General features: G+C 43.1%; 1 protein-coding gene across 3 annotated transcripts in view; it reads left to right on the top strand.

The window, feature by feature from the left end:
- The first annotated feature begins 549 nt into the window (after positions 1-549).
- The window catches only part of GCKR (glucokinase regulator), a 59,686-nt gene continuing 32,577 nt past the window's right edge, over positions 550-27,658 (top strand). The window contains exons 1-13 of one of the 3 annotated variants that reach the window (XM_073624784.1): positions 550-669; positions 5,398-5,479; positions 5,555-5,710; positions 13,305-13,373; positions 17,379-17,447; positions 20,478-20,551; positions 20,681-20,747; positions 23,947-24,000; positions 24,138-24,232; positions 24,308-24,413; positions 24,575-24,690; positions 25,593-25,691; positions 26,698-26,795. In XM_073624784.1, coding sequence (XP_073480885.1) covers positions 5,420-5,479; positions 5,555-5,710; positions 13,305-13,373; positions 17,379-17,447; positions 20,478-20,551; positions 20,681-20,747; positions 23,947-24,000; positions 24,138-24,232; positions 24,308-24,413; positions 24,575-24,690; positions 25,593-25,691; positions 26,698-26,795 — 1,063 coding nt within the window. In that variant the 5' untranslated portion in view covers positions 550-669; positions 5,398-5,419. Of the gene's footprint in view, positions 670-996; positions 1,141-5,397; positions 5,480-5,554; positions 5,711-13,304; positions 13,374-17,378; positions 17,448-20,477; positions 20,552-20,680; positions 20,748-23,946; positions 24,001-24,137; positions 24,233-24,307; positions 24,414-24,574; positions 24,691-25,592; positions 25,692-26,697; positions 26,796-27,658 lie in introns of those variants that run through there. The other 2 variants (XM_073624786.1, XM_073624785.1) reach the window with 2 other exon arrangements.

Raw genomic sequence — 27,658 nt, 5'->3', positions numbered from 1 at the left:
GTTTCGGGAAATTCGGTCCCTTCTTCAGGGGAAGGAAGGAGATAATAGTTGGAGATATTCAATACTATATTCATGAAATCGAATATTTATAGAAAAATTATTAGGATAGAGCTGAACAGGTGGAAAGACACATATCCAAAATGGAAAGAATGACCAGGTGGATGACGAAGCGGACGTTGCTGCTCTGGGATTCTCCTGGGAGACTAACGCTAACACCGCACACCAAGGACTGATATTCCTACAATCCCAGTCTTATGTTGGATTTTGCAAGTCGGCTGCAGAGACCTATTTTGGGGATCCTTGTGAGGGACTTCTCGAGCCCAGAGGATTTGTCATCCACCTGGTCATTCTTTCCAATTTGCATATGTGTCTTTCCACCTGTTCAGCTTTATCCGAATAGATAGATAGATAGATAGATAGATAGATAGATAGATAGATAGATAGATAGATAGATAGATCGACAGACAGACAGAGTGATGTAATGTGCCGTGGTGGAGGGTGCATGGTGTTTTCTCTCTCTCGTTGTTTTTCTTTGCAGTCAGGAAAACTTTGCTTGAAGTTTAACCAGAAAGTTTAATGATTACATTATTATCTGATAACAACGGAACAAACAAGCCCTGTGAGAGCAGAGACTGGAGGACTGTATGAGACACAGAGAGCGTGGACAGCGTGAGTATTTCTGAGGGCTGGCTGGGTATCCCTGGGGATGGGACCCATTGGGGCCCCACTGAGATGGTGGGCCAATCTGGAGTTCTTCCATTTTTGTTGTTCTTGTTATAGGTGGACATATTTTTGGTGCCCAGTCAGGATTCACAATTTAGTGACATGTAGGGATTAATTTACCAAAACTGGAGAGTGCAAAATCCAGTGCAGGTCTGCAGGGAAACCAATCAGCTTCCAGGTTTTTTGTCAAAGCTTAATTGAACAACCTGAAGATTGAAGCTGATTGGCTACCATGCAGAGCTGCATCAGATTTTGCACTCTCCAGTTTTAATAAATCAACCCCTTAGTGACTGAGTTTGTTGCATTATGACTGCACAGTAACCACATTCAGGGCTCAGGAGTTCCATTCATTACCAAGGAAACTCTCAGAGTTGGACACATTGATTCGCAGATCATTGTTTTTTGTGGCAGAATATGGTAATTTTTTCTACTCATTTATAGAACTTTGACTTTCCTGTGTAATGCTTCATATGGAGCCAAGGATGTCCAGATCAGCTTCACCTTGAGGAGCTTACTACATTCTGTCCTCATGCCCTGGGTTCTAGGGATGTCCTGGGCTATGGGGAAACTGGGATGTCCTAGGTTCTAGGGGATCTGGGAATGCTTTGGACTCTGAAGGATTGGGGGATCTGGGGATACTCTAGAGGACCATAGGTTGTCCTGTGCTCAGGGGGATTCTGGGATGCTCTAGGCTGTAGTGAAAACAAGAATGCTCTGGGATATGGGGAATTTGGCCAAGCCCTGAGCTCTGTGAGATCTGTGAGCAAGCATATACCAAGAAGGAGGAAAGGGAACCAATAAGATGGAGTACATCACAGTACCAACCGTCCACACACTCAATATGAGCAGGGCTCAGTGACCACAACAGCATATGAAAAAATAAGCACTGAGTCTAATATAATAGTCAATTTAATGAATTTATTGAAAAAAGACCAATTGTAGAAAATACAACATTTCAACATCTAACACTATAGATAGACATATAGGTCTGGGGACAAGGACAAATGACAAACACACACAAGACAAAATGATAGACACCACCCACATAAAATATAGTCACAAATAATGCACTGTATATACAGATTAGGTTAAACACATCACCAACCAAGCCTATATCTCATTAAATTGAAGGCAACGGCCCTTGCAGTATTAAAAAAATTATATATAAAAGGGTATATGCCAGTCCGTGGCTAATAGGGGATGGGGCTGTGTGACAGGGTCAGTCCAAGGAGTGAGAACAGAAAAGCCAAGGGTATCCACCGTCTGTAGGTCCACAGGTCATATGTGGTTCACTTGGCTATGAAGGGTAATCATTGCTGCAAGTCCACAGATTAATGTGATCCAAAAAGCCCCTGCAGACACAGATGATGCGTTTACCCTAATCTGTATATACAGTGCATTATTGGTGACGATATTTTATTTGGGTGGTGTCTATCATTTTGCCTTGTGTGTGTTTGTCGTTTGTCCTTGTGCTAAGATCTATATGTGTATTTATAGTGTTAGGTGTTGAAATGTTGTATTTTCTACAATTGGTCTTTTTTCAATAAATTCATTAAATTGACTATTATACAATTCTGGTAATTGTTTTCTAGGGCTCACCTATGTGGCACTTGGTACTGTGTCGTCTATCTGACTCAGTGCTTATTTTTTCATACGAGATCTGTGGGCACCCTGGACTCCAAGAGATCTGGGCATTCCTTTGTGTCTGAGAGATCTAAGGTTGGCCTGGGCTCTGAGTTATCTGAGGATGCACTGGGCTTTTGGTAATCTGAGAATGCGTTGGGCTGTCCTGGATCTGGGAATGTTCTGGGCTGTGGGGAATCTGATGATGCCCTGGGCTATGGAGGATTCAGGAATGCTCTGTGAAATTTGGGAATGCCCTAATGGAATTTGAGGATGGCCTAGATTTTAACAGCTCAGGAGATGTCCTGGTCTTTAAAAGATCTGGGGATCCTCTAGGGCTTAGGGGATCTGAGGCTGCCTTGGGCTCTGAAGAATCTGATAGTTCTCTGGGCTTTAATGATCTGGGGATGCCCTGGGCTCTGGGGGAACCTGGACATGCCCTGTGCTTAAAGAGATCTGTTGATGCTCTTGGTTCTGGAGAATTTGGGGATGCTTTGTGCTTAATGGGATCTGGGGATGCTCTGGGTTCTAGAGGAACTGGTAATGCCCTGTGCTTAATAGAATCTAGTGATGCTCTGGGCTCTAGAAGGTCTGGCGGTTCTCTGGGCTTTAAGGGGTTCTGGGGATGCACAGTGTTCTGGGGGGGGGGGGGGGGGGGCTGGAGATGCCATGAGTTATGGGAGATCTGGGGATGCACTGGATCCAGGTGGATCTGGCAGTTTTCTGGTCTACAAGGGACCTGGGGATACACTAGGCTCTGAAGCATCTGGTGGCTCTCTAAGATTAAGAGGATTTGGGGATACCCTTGGCTCTTGAGTATCTGGTGGTTTCCCAGGCTTTAGAGGATTTGGGTATGCTCTGCACTCTGAAGAATCTGGTGGTTGACCGGATTTGTGAAGTCTGGAGATGGACAGAATGTTTTGCACTATTTAGAAGTATTTGGAACATCTTTCAGCCAGTGTAGCTGCTACAATGTATGATAAGAATTTGCTGACGCAGCAGCCTGCTCCGTTCACAAACAACTTCCATCACATGTGATGTTTTCCCCAAAGTAAAATCAATATCCACATATGTTCTATAATTCAGATTTGAATGGAAGGGTGACCACTGCCTACAGGCCAGGAAATTAAAGGAAATCTTTTCAACTAGGACATAAACAGCACTACAAGCCTGACAGGTTGACTTAACCTCCGCAACATCTCCAGGATTCAACCCTTCCTGACTAACAACACCACAAAGAAACGTATTCACTCCTTGGTTATTTCCCGCCTTGACTACTGCAACTCTCTCCTTAATGGCCTACCCTTACGCAGGCTATCCCCCCTTCAGTCTATTATGAATGCTGCTGCTAGACTAATACACCTCACTAACCGATCCGTGACTGCTGCTCCTCTCTGCCAATCCCTTCACTGGCTTCCCCTACCCCATCGTATAAAATTCAAAGAGCTAACCACAACATACAAGGCCATGAGCATTATCGCCCCCAGCTACATCACCAACCTCATCTGCAGATATCGCCCAAATCATCCCCTCCGTTCCTCCAAGGACCTCCTGATCTCTAGCTCCCTTGTTACCTCCTCCCATGCTCGCCTTCAGGACTTCTCCAGAGCCTCTTCCATCCTCTCGAACTCCCTGCCCCGGTATACCAGTCAGCCCCTAACCTGTCCACCTTTAGGAGATCCCTGAAAACTCATTTATTCAGGGAAGCCTATCCCACACCCACCTAAGAACTGTACCCGAGCAACGCCTATCAAATCATCCCCTGCAGCTATTACCTTTTGTACCACCACCCCCTCCCTTTAGAATGTAAGCTCTACGAGCAAGGCCCTCCTGTCCCTTCTGTATTGAACTGTACTCTAATTGTGCTGTCCCCCCTCTACATTGTAAAGTGCTGCATAAACTGTTGGTGCTATATAAATTGTGTATAATAATATTTGTCTTGGTGCACTTTATTGGACTCCTTTATGCACAAGACGCAAACTACATTATGACTGTGCAATCTCCTTTCGACCTACCAACAACTATGTGGTGTAAGGAACTGCTTGATTAGTTATAAATTGATTGGATAGTTTAGGTAGGTTCTCATATTGCATAGTTGTAGATTGTACAGTCATATTGTAAGCTGTATGATGAGATTTAGTCCTGATCCAAGTCAAGGAAGGGCAATTCCAAACTCATGGCCAACTTGGAACTTTTCCATTGACCCCTACAGTGTCCAGAGAGGCCACACAGCCCTGAAATAGCACAGCAAAATCAAATAAGTCTGTGGTCTGTGCTGAGGAGGATGAGACAAGATAATTGAGCGCATTTACTAAAAACCACCCACCATGGTTTATAGCGAAAATCAAGGTACACCCTGCCACATGTAAAGCAAGCCTGGTGTTGGGTCCCTCACAGATTATCCAGAAGCCAACAACACAACAAATACTACAGTAGTGAAGGAAACAGGGAGAATGGATTCTACTACCAATCAAACCTCTTGTGTGAAGAAACCAGAGATGTAAACAGTTCAGTTGAGTAAAATTACTAAAAAACACCCACCTTGCTCTACCCTGACAATAAAGGTACACCCTACTAACAGTGAAGCCTGGAGGTGGATCTCTTTGGGGTTGTCTTACACAACAAATACTACACCAGTGGAGGTAGAAGAGAGGATATATTCTCCTAAACCTTAACCAAACCTTTAGGATGTCTTGTGTGAAGAAACCAAAGCTGTAAGTGAGTCAAACTGACCAGCAGAACAATCCAAAACATAACTTAAAGCACACTCTGTGTCATGGTCAGGGGTCAGGCTTGGAGACCAGTAGCTATAGCACAGACAAGCTGGATAAATACAGAAGCAGGTCACCCTGGCAGATGACAAGGGCTAACCTGAGATCTAAGCACCAGAGCTTCTGATAATGGTAAACTCCAGTTAGGCCGAGGGTGTCCAAACCTTTCCACCCAACTGTACATTTTTAAATAGCATTTTCCCTCCGCCAGTTTTTTCCTTAGTGTGTACTGACCCAATAATCATGAGAGGGTAATATAGTATATGGAATTTCCCAACAGGTTCAACTACCGACCCCCAACTATGAGAGGAAGCCGTAGATACAAGCATGTTATCGAGACCCCTGATCCTGGGAAGTGGGAGGTAAGTACACAATGAATAAGATTATGTGACATGTAATATGGATGTGATATTTGACTTCCTTATTATGGTCCTCAGTTAGCTGGATATGAGGAATCTCTCCCCATCAGTGAGAAGTCCAATCCCATTACTCGGGAACTGGATAAAGCCGACCCCAACCAGATGGTGCAACTTCTGAGAGACTGCGATGCTGAAATATTTCAAGAGGAAGACGAGGCCATTATCCACTATAAGGTGAGAGGACAATGCTTCTCCTCCAGGACTACTGGATGTACTGTAGAACAGAACACTGAGTAGGAAACATCAGCCTCTGCAACCGAGGAGTTTACACTCTAATGTCCTTCCACAGTCACACACTATTACTATACATTTATATAGCTCTGACATACAGTATACCACAGTGCTGTACAGAGAACACTTAGCCAGTCACATCAGTCTCTGTACCCAAGGAGCTTACACTCTAATGTCTCCCCCACAGTCACACACTATTACCATACATTTATAGAGCTGGCATATACCACAGTGCTATACAGAGAACACTGAGCCAGTCACATCTGTTTTTGCAACCAAGGAGCTTACTCTTTAATGTTTCCCCACAGTCACACAGTATTACTAAACATTTATATAGCTCTGATATATACCGCAGTACTGTACAGAGAGCACTTAGCCAGTCACATCAGTCTCTGTAACAGAGGGGCTTATAATCTAATGTCCCCCCACAGTCACACACTACAACCACACATTTATATAGCTCTGACATATACCACAAAGCTGTTCAGAGAACACTGAGTCAGTTGCATCAGTTTCTGCACCAGAGGAGCTTACACTCTAATGCCCTGGTCTGTTATGTACCCTCCCTGGCGGATGGGTGGCCTAGGTATGGTCAACCCGTTGTATTCTTTTCTCTGATGTTTTTTATACATAATTTTAGTAATATGCTGGCAGAGGAACCGCCTGGGTGGGTTGGTATTTTTTATCCCTGCTTTAGGCCTTTTCTACAAAGCTGGGAGAATGGTGGGCCAGTGAAACACCTGAGGGTTCAACATGGTAAGCTCCCGGCTTACGTTGCCCAATGCCTGAAAATGCTTTGGCAGTGGCGAGTGGCGAAGTCTCTTCCTAGGAAGACCTTGAAGAGGAGGGTTGTTGAATTCGCCTTTAGCGAACCACTGGCCTTGAGGGATTGCCCAGGCCCTGTTTTGGGGGAAGGTCTGCATTTGATAAATGTGGAGAGAACCCCTTTAAAGTTTTGTGGTTTGGCCTGGCTCTTGTTCCATGGCAGACTCTATGTGAAGGGCAACCTGAAGCATCGCTCTGCGGAGAATCGTGGTTGTCTAAGGGTAGAGTGTGGTGAGGTGGAGGAGACGATGGACCATTTCTTGTTTCAGTGCCCCTTCAATATAGAAGTCTATAAGCTGGTGGGTGGGGCTCTGGGTATCCCTCTCCTTTCCCGCTTGAGTTACGTGCAGTGGTCGTATGGATCTTTTGAGACTCATCGGGATTTTGATTTTGAGAGACTTTTTCTAGTTAGCTAAGTAGTCCATTACTACACGTGCAATGCACAGTGTCAGGTTTCCACTCGGAAAAAAGTCCTTCCAGTTGGGGTGGTGGTGCACAACATTCTGGGTGAGGTTAGAAAGATTTGGGGGCTTGAAAAGGACAGGTGGCAACCGGGGGCCTGGACACAGGTGTGGAGGAATGTCAGGTCCCCGTAGCTGCTGTCTGTCACTCTCTGGGTATGGGGCTTTTCTTTCTGTCCTTTCACATCCCCTAGATTTCTATAAGACCAGATTCTTGAAAAAAGGCTGCATGCATGGGATCAATGTTTAATCATTTCTTAGCCCGAGGGGGTGTTTAGGTGGATGTTAGGGTCGTGTTTTGCATAATGTTGTAGTTTGCTAGTAATACAATTATGTTTCTTTGTATATCGTTATATTTATACTTATGGGTTTGCTTTGTTATTATCTGCTGATGTAAGTCTGTTTGTGTTTGTTTATTTATGTATATGTTTGAAATTTTCCACATTTTGTCATGTTACAACCAAAAACATAAATGTATTTTATTGGGATTTTATATCAAAGACCAACACAAAATGGCACATAATTGTGAAGTGGAAGGAAAATGATAAATGGTTTTTCAAAATGTTTTACAAATAAATATGTGAAAAGTGTGGGGTGCATTTGTATTCAGCTCCCCGGAGTCAATACTTTGTAGAACCCCATTTCACTGCAATTACAGCTGCAAGTCTTTTTGGGGATGTCTCTACCAGCTTTGCACATCTAGAGATGGACATTTTTGCCCGTTCTTTGCAAAATATCTCAAGCTCTGTCAGATTGGATGGAGAGCGTCTGTGAACATCAATTTTCAAATCTTGCCACAGATTCTCAATTGGATTTAGGTCTGGACTGTGACTGGGCCATTCTAACACATGAATTTGCTTTGATCTAAACCATTCCATTGTAGCTCTGGCTGTATGTTTAGGGTCATTGTCCTGCTGGAAGGGGAACCTCCGCCCCAGTCCCAAGTCTTTTGCAGACTTTAACAGGTTTTCTTCTAATGCCGCGTACACACGGGCGGACTTTTCGATGGACTAGGTCCGGTGGACTTTCCGACGGACTTTCCGACAGACTTTTGAATGAACAGACTTGCCTACACATGATCAACCAAAGCAAGGAAGTTCATAGCCAGTAGCCAATAGCTGCCCTAGCGTTGTTTTTTGTCCGTCGGACTAGCATACAGACGAGCGGACTTTTCGACCGGACTCGAGTCCGTCGGAAAGATTTGAAACATGTTTCATTTCTAGGTCTGTCAAACTTTTAGGAAAAAAAAGTCCGCTGGAGCCCACACACGATCGAATTATCCAACGGACTCCGGTCCGCCGGACCAAGTCTGACGTAAAGTCCGCTCGTGTGTACGCGGCATTAGATTGCCCTGTATTTGGCTCCATCCATCTTCCTATCAACTCTGACCCGCTTCCCATCCCTGCTGAAGAAAAGCATCCCCACAACATGATGCTGCCACCACCATGTTTCATGGTGGTGATGGTGTGTTCAGGGTGATGTGCAGTGTTAGTTTTCTGCCACACATAGAGTTTTTTAATTTTAGGCCAAAAAGTTCAATTTTGGTCTTATCTGACCAGAGGATCTTCTTCCACATGTTTGCTGTGTCTCCCACATGGCTTCTCGCAAACTGCAAAATGGGACTTCTTATGGCTTTCTATCAATAATGACTTTCTTCTTGCCACTCTTCCATAAAGGCCAGATTTGTGGAGTGCACAACTAATAGTTGTCCTGTGGACAGATTCTCCCACCTGAGCTGTGGATCTCTGCAGCTCCTCCAGAGTTACCATGGGCTCTTCACTGCTTCTCTGATTAATGCTCTCCTTGCCCGGCCTGTCAGTTTAGGTGGACGGCCATGTCTTGGTAGGTTTGCAGTTGTGCCATACTCTTTTCAATTTCGGATGATGGATTGAGTGCTCTGTGAGATGTTCAAAGCTTGGGATATTTTATTTATAACCTAACCCTGCTTTAAACTTCTCCTCAACTTTATCCCTGACCTGTCTGGTGTGTTCCTTGGCCTTCATGATGCTGTTTGTTCATTAAGGTTTCTAACAAACCTCTGAGGGCTTCACAGAACAGCCATATTTATACTGAGATGAAATCACACACAGGTGAAATCTATTTACTAATTAGTTGACTTCTGAAGACAATTGGTTCCACTCGATTTTAGTTAGGGGTATCAGAGTAAAGGGGGCTGAATACAAATGCACGTCACACTTTTCACATATTTATTTAACCACTTACCAACCGGCCCATAGCCGAATGACAGCTGCAGGGCGGTTGGATAACTCTGGGTGGACATACTATGACGTCCTCCCAGAATTCCCCTCTCGCGCGCCCCCTGGGGCGCGCACCCGAACACATCCGTGACCGCCGGGTCCGGAGGACCCGGCGCATCACGGATCCCGGTAAATGGCCGCTGATCGCGGCCGTTTACCATGTGATCGCGCCGTCAAATGACGGCGCGATCACATGTAAACAGACCGGCGTCATCTGATGACGCCGGTTCCTCTCCTCCCCGCCTATGTACCGATCGGTACACAGTGAGCGGGGAGGGGGGTGGAGGGATGTCTGCAGCGCTGTGGGCTGTATGTGTAGTGCCCACAGCGCTGCACAGAGACATCCAGGCATCCATCCATCCATGCTCAGCCATCCCCACTACACTGCAATGCTGAGCAATACTCTGCAACACCCCCACAATACTCTGCAATGCTGTGCAATACTCTGCAACACCCCCACAATACTCTGCAATGCTGTGCAATACTCTGCAATACCCCCACAATACTCTGCAATGCTGTGCAGTACTCTGCAATACCCCCACAATACTCTGCAATACCCCCACAATACTCTGCAATACCCCCACAATACTCTGCAATGCTGTGCAATACTCTGCAATGCCCCCACAATACTCTGCAATGCCCCCGCCATACTCTGCAATTCCCCCGCAATACTCTGCAATGCCCCCGCCATACTCTGCAATGCCCCCGCCATACCCTGCCATGCCCCCGCCATACTCTGCCATGCCCCGCCATACCCCGCCATACTCCGCAATACCCCGCCATACTCCGCAATACCCCGCCATACCCCGCCATACTCTGCCATACTCTGCCATACCCTGCAATACCCTGCAATACCCCGCCATACTCCGCAATACCCCGCCATACTCCGCCATACTCCGCCATACTCTGCCATGCTCTGCAATACCCCGCCATACTCCGCAATACCCCGCCATACCCCGCCATACTCCGCAATACCCCGCCATACTCCGCAATACCCCGCCATACCCCGCCATACTCCGCAATACCCCGCCATACCGAGCCATGCTCAGCTGTACTCGGCCTCTGTATGTGGCCAGGCTGTGGAAGTCTCACACATGTGGTATCGCCGTACTCAGGAGGAGCAGGGGAATCTATTTTGGGGTGTCATTTTTGGTATGTACATGCTATGTGTTAGAAATATTGTATAAATGGACAACTTTGTGTTAAAAAAAAAATGCGTTTTAACCACTTCCCGCCCACCGGCCGTCATACAACGTCCTTGACTTTGTGCGGAGATATCTGAATGATGGTTGCAGCTACAGGCATCATTCAGATATCGGCTTTTTCAGCCGGCGATTCCCTACACCATGAGAACGATCATAGCAGCTGTTCCACTGCTTGATCATTCTTACGGGAGGCGAGAGGGGATGTCCCCCCCTCCCGCGCTTCTACCGACTCACCGCTACGATCGAAGCCAGGATCGTTTTTTTTTATTTTTTTTATTTCAGGCTTCCCAGCCTAGAGGTGAGATGTGGGGTCTTATTGACCCCATATCTCACTGTAAAGAGGACCTGTCATGCCATATTCCTATTACAAGGATGTTTATATTCCTTGTAATAGGAATAAAAGTGGTCAAAAATTTTTTTTTTTTGGAAAAAAGCATCAAACTAAAATAAATAAAGTAAAATGAACAATAAAAAAAAATAAAAAAATTTTAAAGCGCCCCTGTCCCTGCGTGCTCGCATGCAGAAGCGAACGCATACGTAAGTCCCGCCCACATATGAAAACCGTGTTCAAACCACACATGTGAGGTATCGCTGCGATCGGTAGAGCGAGAGTAATAATTTTGGCCCTAGACCTCCTCTGTAACTCAAAACATGTAACCAGTAAAAAATTTTAAAGCGTCGCCTATGGGGATTTTTGAGTAGCAGAGTTTGGCGCCATTCCACAAGCGCGTGCAATTTTGAAAGGTGACATGTTGGGTATCTATTTACTCAGTATAACTTCATCTTTCACATTATGCAAAAACATTAGGCTAACTTTACTGTTTTGGTTTTTGTAAAGCACAAAACAGTTTTTTTCTCAAAAAAAACGCGTTAAAAAAATTGCTGCGCAAATACCGTGCGAGATAAAAAGTTGCAACGACCGCCATTGTATTCTCTAGGGTCTTTGCTAAAAAAACATATATAATGTTTTGTGGTTCTATGTAATTTTCTAGCAAATAAATGATGATTTTTACATGTAGGAGAGAAATGTCAGAATTGGCCTGGGAGCTACAGAACGCCTGAAGGTGCTCCCCTGCATGTTGGGCCTCTGTATGTGGCCACGCTGTGTAAAAGTCTCACACATGTGGTATCGCCGTACTCGGGAGTAATAGCAGAATGTGTTTTGGGGTGTAATTTGTGGTATGCATATGTGGTGTGTGAGAAATAACCTGCTAATATGACAATTTTGTGGGAAAAAAAAAAGTAAAAAAAAAACCTTGATTTTGCAAAGAATTGTGGGAAAAAATGACAACTTCAAAAATCTCACCATGCATCTTTCTAAATACCTTGGAATGTCTTCTTTCCAAAAAGGTATCATTTGGGGGGTATTTGTACTTTTCTGGAATGTTAGGGTCTCAAGAAATTAGATAGGCCGTCAGTACTTCAGGTGTGATCAATTTTCAGATATTCGTACCATAGCTTTTGGACTCTATAACTTTCACAAAGACCAAATAATATCCACTGATTTGGGTTAATTTTACCAAAGATATGTAGCGGTATAAATTTTGGCCAAAATATATGAAGAAAAATTACTAATTTGCAAAATATTATAACAGAAATGAAGAAAAATGCATTTTTTTACAGATTTTTCAGTCTTTTTTCTTTTACGGCGCAAAAAATAAAGAACCCAGCGGTGATTAAATACCACCAAAAGAAAGCTCCATTTGTGTGAAAAAAAGGACAAAAATTTCATAAAGATACAGTGTTGCATGGCTGAGTAATTGTCATTTAAAATGTGAGAGCACCAAAAGCTGAAAATTGGTCTGGTTAGGAAGGGGGTTTAAGTGCCCAGTTGTCAAGTGGTTAAAAAAAAAAATGTTGAAAAGCATTTATCATTTTCCTTCCACTTCACAGTTATGTGCCACTTTATGTTGGTGTATCACATAAAATCCCAATAAAATACATTTACATTTTTGATTGTAACATTTCAAGGGGTATGAATACTTTTTCAAGGCACTGTATATAGCTCTGACATATACCATAGCGCTGTACAGAGAGCACTGAGCCAGTCACATCAGTCTCTGTGCCAGAGGAGCTTACAGTCTAATGGACCACTTCTTGCTTTAGTGCCCCTTCAATATAAAAGTCTACAAGAGGGTAGGTGGGGCTTTGGGTATCCCTTTCCTTTCCCGCTTGAGCCGTATGAAGTGGTCATACGGGGCCTTTGAGACACATCGGGATTTTGATTTTGAGACACTTTTTCTAGTTAGCTTAGTAGTCCGTTTCCTCACATGGAGTGCACAGTGTCAGGTCTCCATTCGGAAAAAAGTCCTTCCTCCTGTCGAGGTGGTGGTGCAAGACATTCTGGGTGAGGTTGGGAAGATTCGGGGTCTTGAGAAGGACAGGTGGCGGTCGGGGGGCCTGGACAAAGGCGTGGAGGAATGTCAGGTCTCCGTAGCTGCTTTTTGTTAGTTTCTGGTTGTGCGGCTTATCTTTCTGTCCTTTCACCTCCCCTAGATTTTTATATAAGATTGTATTTTTGGAAAAAAGGCTGCATGCATGGGTTAAATGTGTAATGGTTTCTTAGCCTGAGGGTGTTTTAGGTGGAGGTTATGGCTTTGTTTAGGTTGGCATATTTAGTTTTCTTTATGTTTTTGCTATGCAAGCTATTTTTGTTTATATATTTTTTTTTATTTATTTTGTATGTAAATATGTTTTTATTATGTTTGTAAGATTTTTAATAAACAAAAATTTACACTCCAATGTATTTCATAGCAGTGATATCTCACCTCTCTCCTCTCCCCCACAGAGGCTTTACAGTGAGTCCATTCTACAGACAGTAGGGGACATCGCCAAGCGGGTGCAGGACATCATAGAGGTAAGATGACGGCGGCTGGGCATTTGATACATTCTGCTTAGCACTGTGTTTGGCGAGCCTAGATGGATCTCTAATAAAGCTTGGTTCGCAATAATGTGATATGATTTTCATGCAATGTCCACAGTAAGTACTAAGTAGTGTGACTTGCTTGCGACTTTGATGTGACTTCACTGCGACTTTTCTCACAGAAGTCACATCAGCATTAGAGAAGAAGTGATTCCTGTGCGTCTTTGATAAACACAGTGTTTTTTTTTTTTTTTAACCCTCACCTCTCCTCCCTGGTCAACGCTCCAAAACAGCTAAGAACTTTTTCGGACGTGTTTTTTTCCGTGTGCGTTTTGGCGCATTTGTAGCACGTTCGGTCGTGTGACATGCCCCACAGCAAAACACGAGTCTGCTAACTGAGGTCTGGGGTGTCATTAACAATTAGGCTGCATTCAAACGTGCACTTTGCAGCTCATTTAAAAAATACACTGCAAATGAGCGCCATGGTTCTGTTCGCCATAATGGCAACCGAGGCGCAACATTGTACATTTGCAGCACGTTTCCTAAACGCAAAGCCAACATTTTCTATGCAGGTTGCCACACGTTCAGGAACGTGCCGATGTGAATGCAGCCTTGTTAACCACTTACGGAGCAACGCACGCCAATATATGTCCTAAGTTTGAAGAGGGATATCCTTGTTATGGCAGTAGCTAGCTGCCATAACCCAGGTATCTTCTTCTTCGTCCGGCGGTCCGCTTTCCAATAACGGTGGTCTTTGCAGCGGATTCGCCAGGAGATCACTTTTATCGGCGGCGGGAGAGGGCACCCCCCTCACCCTCTGTGCTCCGGTGCGCTCCACCGCTTACCGGAGCCGTCGGCAGCGGTGGAGGCGATCGGATGCTTCTCCTTTCTGGGTATGGAGACGAGTGAGGGGAAGATGGCCCCCTCCCGTCTCCATACCATTGCAGGGCGGAAGCGACGTCAAAACGTCATTTCCGCCCATAGCTCTTAAAGGGCCTTTCTTTTATGGCAATTTTTTTTTTATTATTGCATTTTAGTGTAAATGTGAGATCTGAGGTCTTTTTTTTTCTATTACAAGGGATGTTTACATTCCTTGTAATAATAATAAAAGTGACACTTTTTTTAAAAAAAAAAAAAAAGGTGTAAAAATAAAAAATAAAACATTTTTTTTTTTTTTTAACCGCACCCCGTCCCGCCGAGTTTGCGTGCAGAAGCGAACGCATACGTGAGTAGCACCACCCGCATATGAAAACGGTATTCAAACCACACATGCGAGGTATCGCCACAATCGGTAGAGCAAGAGCAATAATTCTAGCCCTAGACATCCTCTGTAACTCAAAACAATGAACCTGTAGAATTTTTTAAACGTCGCCTATGAAGATTTTTAAGGGTAAAACTTTGTCGCCATTCCACGAGTGGGCGCAATTTTGAAGCGTGACATGTTGGGTATCAATTTACTTGGCATAACTTTATCTTTCACAATATAAAAACAAATTAGGCTAACTTTACTGTTGTCTTATTTTTTAATTCAAAAAAGTGTATTTTATCCAAAAAAAATGCGCTTGTAAGACCGCTGCACAATTACGGTATGACAGAAAGTATTGCAATGACCGCCATTTTATTCTCTAGGGTGTTAGAAAAAAAAATGTATAATGTTTGGGGGTTCTAAGGAATTTTCTAGCAAAAAAAAAACGTTTTTAACTTGTAAACAACAAATCTCAGAAAGAGGCTCGGTCCTTAAGTGGTTAATGACACACCATTTACACACCATTCGTGGTAAGCATGCCATTACGGTAACGCAAAAAATGTGTGGTGCTCCACAACCAAAAAGCTTCTTGAGATACTTTGGGGCGTTTTTCACACACAGGGAAACCCATTCAGGTGATTGGGCTGCCTAATGGGCAACACACATTTAAGACAGAAACAGGAATGCGTGTTTTTGCTACGCTCAATAGAATGTGCTTGGGAGGAGAATTTGTAGGCAGCAAGGATGACCATGGAGGAGAGATGAGAGTTAAAAAAAAAAAAAGAATCACTGAGCTTACCGAAGTTGCACAAGGATGGCTGTGACTTTTGTGAGATAACATAGAGGTCTATGGGGCTCAAATCACACTGGAGTCATACTAGAGTAGCGCAGACACCGCTTCCAAAATCGCACCTTGCATTGATTAGGACCAGCATCATTGAAAACAAGGTAACTTCCCTTGTGAGATTCCGTGCAACTCAAGAAAGTAGACATGTGAACTGACAAAAAATATTTTGTTTTCATTTGTTTGTTTTTTTGCTTTTTTCGGAAATTTGGAAATTAAAAAATGCGGAAATTTGAAAATTCAGAATTTGAAAGTTCGGAAATCCGAAAATTCAGATTTTCAAATTTCCGAATTTCCGAATTTCGAATTTCCAAATTTCAAATTTCGAAATTTCAAATCTCCAATTTCCAATTTTCGGAATTTTCCGAATTTTTGAAGTTCAAATTTCCGAATGTTCGAAATTTTGAATTTTCGAATTCTGAATTTCTGAATTTTTGAATTCTGAATTTTCGGATTTTCGGAATTCGAAAATTCGGAAATTCAGAAATTCGAAAATCCAAAAATTCAAAAATCTGAAAAATAAAGAAATAAAATCAGTAAAATTTGAAATAATAACTAACTAATAATAACTAACTATTAAATAATAGGTATTGGAAATTCCTTTCAAATTTGGCTGTTTGTGAACGTAACGAATACAAATTTATCTGAAGTTATGAATTATCCAAAATAACGAATGCCACTAAACAAATGGAATGGAACAAATTAATAATAAATAATAGTAATATAAAGGTTTTATTATTATTATTGTTATTTATTATTATTAGATCGTTATGTTCCTTTCGTTTAGATACGGCATTCGTTATTTCAGATAATTCGTTCAAATACGTTCACTAACAGCCAAATTTGGAAGGAAATTCCAAACCTATTATTTAATATTTATTATTAATTAGTTATTATTTCAGATTTTCGGGTTTTCGAATTTTCAGATTTTCATTCTTTCGAATGTTCAGATTTTCATTCTTATTTTTGGATTTTCAAATTTCCAAATTTTTGAATTTTGGCATTTCCTAATTTCGAATTTTCGAATTTCCTAATTTCGAATTTCCTAATTTCGACTTTTCTAATTTCCAAAATTTCGAATTTCTGAACTTCCGAATTTCCAAACTTCCGAATTTCCGAACTTCCGAATTTCTGAAATTTTGAATTTCTGAATTTTCGAATTTCCAAAATTTAGCGAATTTATGAATTTCCAATTTCCGAAATTTCCAATTTCTGAATTTCCAATTTCCGAAATTTCGATTTTTTTACATTTTTAATTTCCGAATTTTGAATTTCCAAAATCCCGAATTTCCGAAATTCTGAAAATTCGGACATTTGAAAATTTGAAAATCAGAAATTTGGAAATTCGAAATTCGGAAATTCGGAATTCGAAATTTCGTAAATTGAAAAATTTCGGAAATTGAAAAATTCAGAAATTAACAAATTTGTCAAAATTTGTTAAAAAACGAATTCGGAACTAAACGAATTGCACATGTCTACAAGAAAGCTAAGAAAGCCCAGCACTAGCTCTGCACCTACCTCATTGCTGACCGGCCACTGTTGTTAAATTTTTTATTAAAATTTAATTCTCTTCCCAAAATCTGATATCTGGCCTTCCCTTCAGTCTTGAACAGTTGTACAGGCTCCTCTCCTGGACTGAAATGTCTTACTCTGATTTCACCGCACACTGTGAGCTTCTCACAATATGCAATAGAAGAAGCAGCAAGTCACCTCCTGGGTGGAGGACATCTAGCTCTTTCCTCCCCCAGTCTAACTGTCTCTGGCCCCGCCCCTTTCATTCATTAGATTTAAGCTCTTCGTGTCATAATATAATAATGTCAGTAAATGGACATTCTATGGAAAGAAAGAAGAAAAGACAAAGAATGAGGGAAGGTCATAGAGTCACAATTGTCATTATTGTACCCTGCAGAATCCCGATGATGGGCTCATCGTCCTGAGCGGATGCGGCACGTCTGGGCGTTTGGCGCTGCTCCTGGCGGTGAGCATTTCTACTGAAAAATTCCCATAAAGCAGCACATGGTGTCACATGGATGTCTCCTCACTGCAAGCCTACCACTATCTCTAATGCTAACCTTAACACTTACCTTTACCCTCTAACATTATTCCCAGTGCTAACCCTAACACTAACCCTAACTCTCTAACACTAGCCATAACACAAACTCTAACACTATCTTTAATGCTAACACTAACCTTAACTTTAATCATATCATTAACCCTAACACTAATCTCTAATGCTAAACCTCTAACTCTAAGCATAGCACTAACAGTAGCCCCAATGCCAACCCTAACATTAACTCTCTAAATCTAACCATAACACTAACCATCACACTATCTTTAATGCTAACTGTAACACTAACCCCAATCCTCTAACTCCAACCCTAACATTAACCCTAACCCTCTAACTTTAGCCATAATTACAACTCTAACACTATTTCTAATGATAACCCTAACACTAACCCTCTAACTCTAACCATAACCCTAATACTATTTTCCATGCTAACCCTCACACTCACCCTAGCCCTAACCCTCTAACTCTAATTATTGAAATAACCCTAACACTATCTCCAGTGTTAACCCTAATACTAACCTGAGCTCCCACACCCTAACTATACCACTAACCCTAACACTATCTCCAATACTCACCCTAACTCTCTAACTCTAACCAAAACACCAACTCTAACACTATCTCCAATACTCACCCTAACTCTCTAACTCTAACCAAGACACCAACTCTAACACTATCTCCAATGATAACCCTATCTCTAACCCTAACTCTCTAACTCTAACCATAACACTATCTTTAATGCTAACCCTAACACTATCCTTAGCTCTCTAACACTAACCATACCACTTACCCTAACACTATCTCCAATACTAACCCTAACTCTCTAACTCTAACCAAAACACCAACTCTAACACTATCTCCAATACTCACCCTAACTCTCTAACTCTAGCCAAAACACCAACTCTAACACTATCTCCAATACTCACCCTAACTCTCTAACTCTAACCAAAACACCAACTCTAACACTATCTCCAATACTCACCCTAACTCTCTAACTCTAACCAAAACACCAACTCTAACACTATCTCCAATACTCAGCCTAACTCTCTAACTCTAACCAAGAAACCGACTCTAACACTATCTCCAATGCTAACCCTATCTCTAACCCTAACTCTCTAACTCTAACCATAACACTATCTTTAATGCTAACCCTAACACTATCCTTAGCTCTCTAACACTAACCATACCGCTTACCCTAACACTATCTCCAATACTAACCCTAACTCTCTAACTCTAACCATAACACTAACCCTAACACTATCTCCAATACTCACCCTAACTCTCTAACTCTAACCAAAACACCAACTCTAATGCCCTGTACACACGGTCGGACATTGATCGGACATTCCGACAAAAAAATCCATGGATTTTTTCCGACGGATGTTGGCTCAAACTTGTCTTGCATACACACGGTCGCACAAAGTTGTCGGAAAATCCGATCATTCTGAACGCGGTGACGTAAAACAAGCACGTCAGGACTATAAACGGGGCAGTAGCCAATAGCTTTCGTCTCTTTATTTATTCTAAGCATGCGTGGCACTTTGTGCGTTGGATTTGTGTACACACAATCAGAATTTAACCGATCGGATTTTGTTGTCGGAAACTTTTATAGCCTGCTCTCAAACTTTGTGTGTCAGAAATTCCGAAGGAAAAAGTCAGATGGAGCCCACACACGATCTGAATTTCCGACAACACAATCTGATCGCACTTTTTCCGTCGGAAAATCCGACCGTGTGTACAGGGCATAACACTGTCTCCAATGATAACCCTATCACTAACCCTAACTCTCTAACTCATACCATAACACTAGCCATAACACTATCTTCAATGCTAACACTTAGCTCTCTAACCCTAACCCTACCATACCACTAACCCTACCACTACCTCCAATACTAACCCTAATCCTAACTCTCTAGCTCTAACCATAACACTAACCCTAACACTATTTCCAGTGTTAACCCTACCACTAATCTTCTAACTTTTACCACAACACTAACCCTAACACTATTTTCAATGCAAACACTAGCTCTCTAACTCTAACCTTAACACTATTTTCAATGCTAACCTATCACTAACCTTAACTCTCTAACTCTAACCATGACACTAACCCTAGCACGATCTCCAATGCGAATCATAAAACAAACCCTAACTCTCTAACTCTAGCCATAACACTATCCATACCACTATCTCCATTGTTGAACCTAACATTAACCATAACCCTCTAACTTTAACCACACTAACCCTAAGATTATCTCCAATGCTAACCCTAACACCATCTCCAATGACAGCCCTAACAGTAACCCTTACTCCCTATTTAACTCTAACTATAACACTAACACTATCTCCCATGCTAACCCCATCACTAACTAAACCTCTAACATAACACAAACCCTAACACTATTTCCAGTGAGTTAACCCTACCACTAATCCTCTAACTTTAGCCACAACCCTAACACTATTTTCAATGCAAACCCTGACTCTCTAAAACTAACCTTAACACTATCTTCAATGCTAAGCCTAACCCTAACCTCAAAGTCCAACCATATTACTAACTATAACACTCCAATGATCTCTAACCCCAACACTTTGTTGATAAATGATTTTCCCTCTATAAAAGGAAATGCTTTTCTTAAAGAAGTGCTAAAAATTCTAATTAAAAATATATATGTTTAATATAATATATAAAGCCCATTACACCCTTTGAACCCACCAAAAGACACCTTAATTTTATCTTCCCCATTGACTCCAATGAATTTCACTAAACCAAACAAATTTTATCTGAGGTGTCCTGGCATCCACTAAAATTTCATAAAAGGTGAAAACTCAGTTTTGCTCATCTGGCTTACACATTAATTTAATAACACAAAATGAGAACTTCCTGAGAACACACATCAGCTTCCCTTTAGGCTTCACTGACTGACACGCATTCTGCTGACTCCACAGAATTCCTTCAACCATCTTCTACAAGGTCTGCACAGGAAGCCATGTTACACGTACATCATAGCAGGAGGTGACAGGTGAGTGTGCGTCACTATAATTGTGTCATCACCCTCCCCCTCTGTCAGGGACACACAGAGAGGGTGACATCCAGTTTTCTATTTGCTTTGGCAGCAGTAGGGATGTTTAGTGACTTATTGTCTTTGCAGGTCCATCGTGGTGGCACAGGAGGCACCTGAGGACAGTCCAATGCTGGGAGCACAGGAGCTGGAGAGGGTGAGTCCCACCGCTGAGTGATGACCAATGAGTTTGGGTTTATTTCTGCTATAAAGATTGTTATTTGCCATAACAACTGTTTTTTTGGGCAAAGACAACCAATGAGAGTTTAAAAGTGTAGGATGACCCCAGGCTAGAGTTTTAACATCTCAGGGTGGGTCCTTGGCTTATTGTGGGGGTAAGGAAAATCATTGGGTGCCAGCCACCTTTAGTTTAAACTCCTGGAGAGAGTGTTAGGGGTACAGAATACTCAAAAACAGCTAAATCCCAGACCTTCCAGTTGCAGCAAAATTGATAGTGGTCCTTTAAAACAGCTTTCCAACAATACTTGGCTCTTTAATGCTATACTAGTCAAATGAGTGGAAGTGACATTAAGAGAGAGACATCGTGGTCTGCAGCAGTCCTTTAATAGTGGTTAGCCCACCAACCCTGTGTGAGCAGTCACGAGTACCTTAAATGTTGAATAATGAGGTCTCCATGCTATGCCAATCCAGCAGCAACTTTTAAGCTGTTCTGAAAATCTTTAGCACAGCAGACTCCTCCAAAGATGTTCCATACATGTAGCCACATTCGGATCCTATTTTCTCTGAGGAAGCTCCCTCCAGGTAGCCACTTTCTTGTGACAGCTTTTCTGAAGATACCCCCTGAGGGTAGCCACCTTCTCTGACAATGCTCCCAGGTAGCCACCTTCTTGTCCAAGTTTCTAAGAATATGCTCCTTGCAGGTTTCCACTTTCTTGTTCTGGATTCTCTGAAGATGCTCTCCCTGGGTAGACACCTTCTTGTTCTAGTTTCCCTGAAGATTATCTCTCCAGGTAGCCACCTTCTTGTTCTTTATTCTCTAAAGATGTTATCTCTGAGTAGTTTCTTTCTTGTTCAAGATTCTCTGAAGATGTTATATCGGGGTAGATTCTTTCTTGTTCAGGATTCTCTGAAGATGCTCTTTCTGGGTAGACACCTTCTTGCTCTAGATTCTTTGAAGGTGCTCTCTCTGGGTAGATACCTTCTAGTTCTAGATTCTCTAAATATTCTTTCTCTGGGTAGACAGTCGCCTTCTTGCTCTAGTTTCCCTTCAGGTGATGCCCCAGGTAGCCACCTTCTTGTTCTAGATTCTCTAAAGATGCTCTCTCCAGGTACCCCCCCACTCAGGCAGTGTGGGAAAACCCCCAAAGCAGTGTGGCAAACTAGAATTTTAAAATATCATGGTGAGTCCTTGGCTTATTTTTGGGTAAAACAAATGGTTGCATGTCAGTCACTTTTGTTTTAATCATTAGAGGTCCTTTAAAGGCGGCCTCCGAATAATACTTGGCTCTTTAATCCTATGCTAGCAGTCAAGTGAGTGGAAGTGATTTTATGAGAAAGAGACGTCATGGTCTGTAGCAGTCCTTCATTAGTGGTTGACCCTTTGACCCTATATTAGCAGTCACAGGTACCTTCAGTTTTGAGTAATGAGGTCTCCATGCAATTTCCATTTGGCGGCAATTTCCTCTAAGCTCTCCTGAACACTTTTTTAGCATAGCAGACTTCTTGGAAGATGCTCCATACCGGTAGCCATCTCATTATCCCATATTTTCTGCACCATAAGACGCACTTTTTCCCCCAGAAATATTGGGGAAAATGTCTCTGCGTCTTATGGTGAAAATATACTACAGGCACCGCCCCGCCACCAATGGCATCGCCCCCCCACCACCACCAACGGCAGCGTTCCCTGCAGTCACTGCCAGAAGAGAGACAGGAGAGAGGGGGACAGACATCCACACTCCCCGTGGGCGCCAGGCAATCTCCCGGCTGGGCCTGACACTGTTCCTGAGACAGAAGACAGAGCATTCAGCCGCTCGGGCTGCTCTGTCTTCTGTCAGGCAGATGAGATAACATCGGGTCTGTCTGCATTTATGGCAATGGTCACTCTGCATATCACTCTGCCTTTATGGCAATGGTCAGTCTGCATTTATGGCAATGGTCAGTCTGCATTTATGGTACTGGTCAGCCTGCATTTATGGCACTGGTCAGGCTGCATTTCATGGGCACTGGAAAATATTTTAGTACACCATTTGGTTCAGAATATTTTTTTGCTTGTTTTCCATCTCTAAAACCTAGGTGCATCTTATGGTCAGGTGCATCTTATGGAGTGAAAAATACGGTAATTCCTCTGAAAATGATTCCTCAGGGTTGCTACCTTCTTGTTCTAGCTTCTCAAAAGAGGGCCTTGAGTAACTATGTTCTTGTTCTAGATTTTTTGAAGATGCTTCCAAGTATCTACCTCCCTGTTCTAGTTTTTCTGAAGATGCTCCTTCCAGGTAGCTATTGTCTTGTTCTAGTTTCTCTAAGATGCTCCCAAGTAGCCACCTTCTTGTTCTAGATTCTCTGAAAATGCTCCCTGGTAGCCACCTTCTTGTTCTAATTTCTCTAAAGATGTGCAATCCAGATAGCCACCTTATTATATTAGTTTTCTCAAAAATGCTCCAGAGTAACCACCTGCTTGTTCTAGTTTCTTGAAGATGCTCCCAAGTATCCACCTTCTTTTTCTAGATTCTCTGAAGATGGTCTCCGGTAGCCACCTTCCAGTTCTAGTTTCTCTGAAGATGCTCCCAAGTATCCACCTTATTTTTTTTAGTTTCTCTGAAGATGCTCCCTCCAGGTAGCTACCCCCCCCCCCCCATCAAAGCAAGTTGGATTCTCGAAACCTTAGCTCAGGCCATTTTAAATATCTTTGGCCTTGGCACAGGCTCAGTCCCCAAGCAGGAAAGAAATCCTTGCAGAGGATTGACAAAGACCTTTTCTGGTTGCTCCCCTTAAACCAGACTGCTGGAACAGATCCCTCCATGATTGGCTGAGACAGATAAATATTAATACTATTGTTACTTCTCACATTAGCTGCTGAAGAGAACTCAACAAGAGCAGACAGAAATAATCAATGTCAGAGAGCTCATTGATCCATGCTGTCTGTAATGTCCGTTCTTCCTCCTCCACCAGAGAAGCCATACAGGCTTCATTCATCATTGGCCTCATTGGACTTTTGTATAAAGACATCTGTCTATCTCCGGCAAATACTATAAATACTATGGCAGAGCTCCAGCTCTTCCTCATAATCAAATGACCCACTGTGTGTCAGAGAACTCAGTGATCTCTCCTGTCTGTCATGTTGGTCCTTCTTCCTCCACCAGAAGTATTAATTCACATGTTGGTGTGTATCGTTCCAGGTATGCGCTGGGAAGAAGAAGGTCATCTACCTGGGCATCTCCTGCAGCTTATCGGTGAGTACCAACCCAATCACCAATCACTAATATCATGGCTTGATTATATCCACTGGATGAGCTCATGTTGAGTGCTATGGAAGATGTTGATGCTATATAAACAATGAGTCCATTGACCTTGTCTTTTGTCCATACAGGCTCCATTCATTGCTGGTCAGTTGGACTTCTGTATGAAGAATCTGGATGTCTTCCTGCCAGTCCTGGTAGGGTTTAATCCAGTTTGTACAGCCAGGTGGGTTGTGGAAAGAGGTGGACCCTGGGCTCCCCTGGCAGAGGAGCAAGGCTGACCTCTCATATTACCTTGCAGGAACGAAAGGATCAAAGGCTGGACCTCCACCTTCCGGCAAGTGGCTGAGAGGATGCAGAGCCTCCATGACACACAGCAGGGCTTTGTGCTGAACCCGGCCATCGGGGTAAGTCTGAAATGTTTATTCCTGGAAAGTCTGTGCAGAGACTAAAGATTTTCTTTTAGGCCCCAGTTAGGCCTTAGCATCCTGGCATGTTGTTTTAATCCTGTAGAACGACCACCCAAGATAAATGTCACACACCAACCAACTTTGCATTTTTGTTACAGCCAGAGGGCATCTGCTGCTCCTCACGTATGAAAGGTGGCAGTGCTACGAAGATCCTGCTGGAGACACTGTTCCTGGTGGCCCACAAAGCCAGCTCCAATGTGGAGGTGACCGAGAAGTACGTGACCACAGGCTGAACCTACCCAACATCTTGCACTAGCCACTCATGGTAGCAGCTCGTTTACACTTGCTTCCAAATGTGGCTTTGGGCGTTCTTTTTAAAAAAAAAAAAACCTGGTGGAGGATCGGCAGAGCTGTCAAACTAGTATTTTCACATGTGGTGCCCAGCATGGGAACTATATAGTGGAAGGGACGTGGAGACCAGAGAGAGAAGATCAGCAAACCAGAGGCTCAGCAGAGCTGGGGGATACTACTGAATGGGGGATCAGAAGAGCTGTGGGTTGGTACTGAGTGGGGGATCAGCAGAGCTGGGTGTTACTACTCAGTGGGCAATCAGAAGAGCTAGGGGTACTACTAAGTGGGGGCATCAGCAGAGCTGGGGTACTACTGAGCAGGGGATCTGGTGAGCGAGGGTACAAATAAGCTGGGGATCTGCTGAGTGCGGGTACTACTGAGCCGGGGTTCTACTTGGCCCCTTTAAAACAAATAGAAAATCAACACACACACAGGGCATTAGCCACGCTTCATTAAAGCTTCAAAAAAAAGCATCACTGAAGCATCAAAAACACATAAAAAGGCATGATGAATTGGTAAATGAGCCCTTAAAGTATAGAGAGAGGAGGAAAAGTATTGCTCTAAGGTTTGCAGGAACACTCAGAACCACCATCCCTCAACAGCCACTGTTGGATAAAGAGGACGGCATTGGGCATGGCTTAGCTATGAAGTCAGGGAAAGTAAGCACAATGTCACAAAGTGAAGCTAAATCAGAGAGGTGCACACAAAAGGCTTTTTTTTTTAAACTGCTCTTAAAGGAAAATGTAAAACTTGTGACCTATACAAGATCCCTGAAGATGGCCTCTGGGGCCGGGATTAAGTCTTTTTTGTGTGATTTCTTCTCAGGTGTTTGTTGGAAATCTTGCGGACCTATGAGAGGGCGCACAAGGTGACCTACGCCCACAGCAAGAAAATAGCTGCATTGCTCAAGCAGTCTGCCACCAGGTGTGTACAACAGCACTGTGCAATTCCTATATGTGGCCATGAGATGGCAGCAGAGCTCATGTGCAGCTTTCCATTCTGTCACAGAGCATTGATATCATAAAATGTGCACTTCCTATAGGTGGCCACAAGATTGTAATAGAGCTCATGGCTGTATTACAGACCAATCATATCATTACATGCACTTCTTATAGATGGCCACAAGATGATAATAGAGGGCTGTATTACAGACCAATCATATCATTACATGCACTTCTTATAGATGGCCACAAGATGATAATAGAGGGCTGTATTACAGACAAATCATATCATTACATGCACTTCTTATAGATGGCCACAAGATGATAATAGAGGGCTGTATTACAGACAAATCATATCATTACATGCACTTCTTATAGATGGCCACAAGATGGTAATAGAGCTCATGGCTGTATTACAGGCAAGTCATATCATTACATGTGCACTTAATATAAGTATTCTATTCTATCACAGAACAATGATATCATAAAATATGCACTTCTTATAGGTGGCCACATGATGGCAACAGAGCTCATGGCAGTATTACAAAGCGATGATATAATTACATATGCACTTCCCATATGTGACCACTAGATGGCAGCATAGCTCACGTGAAGTTTTCTATTATATCACAGGTCAATATCATAAAATGTGCACTTCCTATAGGTGGCCACAAGATGGTAACAGAGCTTATGGCTGTATTACAAAGAAATGATATCATTACATTTGCACTTCCTATATGTGACCACTAGATGGCAGCAGAGCTCACGTGAAGTATTCCATTCGATCACAGACCAATGATATCATTGCATGTGCACTTCCTTGTGTGGCCACAAGATGGCAATAAAGCTAATCGAATCATTCCGACAAGTTTAAGCATGACATGTTACATTCTTTAATATAATTTTAATAAATTAATATCATTATTTGGACCAATACATCCATATACAAATATATCAGTTCTGATTTTCTGCTCTCTCCCTATTGGCAGTCTACAGAAGAAGGGACATCTCTACATTCTTGGCTGGGGGACCCTGGGAATGATGGCGATCATGGAGGCGGCGGAGTGCGTGCCGGCCTTTCATTCAGGTACAGTCTGTCACTCCCCTCTCACCTAGGTATTCTCTGAGATCAGTGAGCTCTATATCTTAACCAGTTCATCAGACTTGTGCTGACACACCCCCTGAAGAGCTCTTCACTGGGAAGATCAGTGTACGGCTGTTCCTCTGCCTCCTGCTCACATGCCCCCCTGTGCAGCTCTTCACTGGGAAGATCAGTGTTCTTCTGTTTTTATGCCCCCTGCTCACATGACCCTCTGTACAGTTCATCACTGGGAAGATCAGTGCACTTATGGGGAATGATACCTAGGCACAGAGCACCTATGGGGAGCACCTATCATTCCCAATAGGTACCCTGTACCTGTGTATCATTACCCATAGGTGCTCTGTACCCAGGTATCATTCCCCATAGGTTCTCTGTGCCTAAGTACCCTTCCCACGAAATGCCCTGTACCCAGGTATCATTTACCACAGGTGCCCTGTACCCAGGTATAATTCCCCATAGCTGCCCTCTACCCAGGTATCATTCCCCATAGGTGCCCTGTGACCAGGTATTATTCTATATAGGTGCCCTGTGACCAGGTATTATTCCCTATAGGTGCCCTGTGACCAGGTATTATTCCCTATAGGTGCCCTGTGACCATGTACCATTCCCTATAGGTGCCCTGTGACCAGGTATCATTCCCAATAGGTACCCTGTGACCAGGTATCATTCCCCATAGGTGCCCTGTGACCAGGTATCATTCCCTATAGGTGCCCTGTGACCAGGTATCATTCCCTATAGGTGCCCTGTGACCAGGTATCATTCCCTATAGGTGCCCTGTGACCAGGTATCATTCCCTATAGGTGCCCTGTGACCAGGTATCATTCCCTATAGGTGCCCTGTGACCAGGT

Source organism: Aquarana catesbeiana, linkage group LG04 (assembly GCF_042186555.1).
Source record: "Aquarana catesbeiana isolate 2022-GZ linkage group LG04, ASM4218655v1, whole genome shotgun sequence".
Classification (NCBI taxonomy): domain Eukaryota; kingdom Metazoa; phylum Chordata; class Amphibia; order Anura; family Ranidae; genus Aquarana; species Aquarana catesbeiana.
This window is presented reverse-complemented; position numbering and strand designations above follow the sequence as displayed.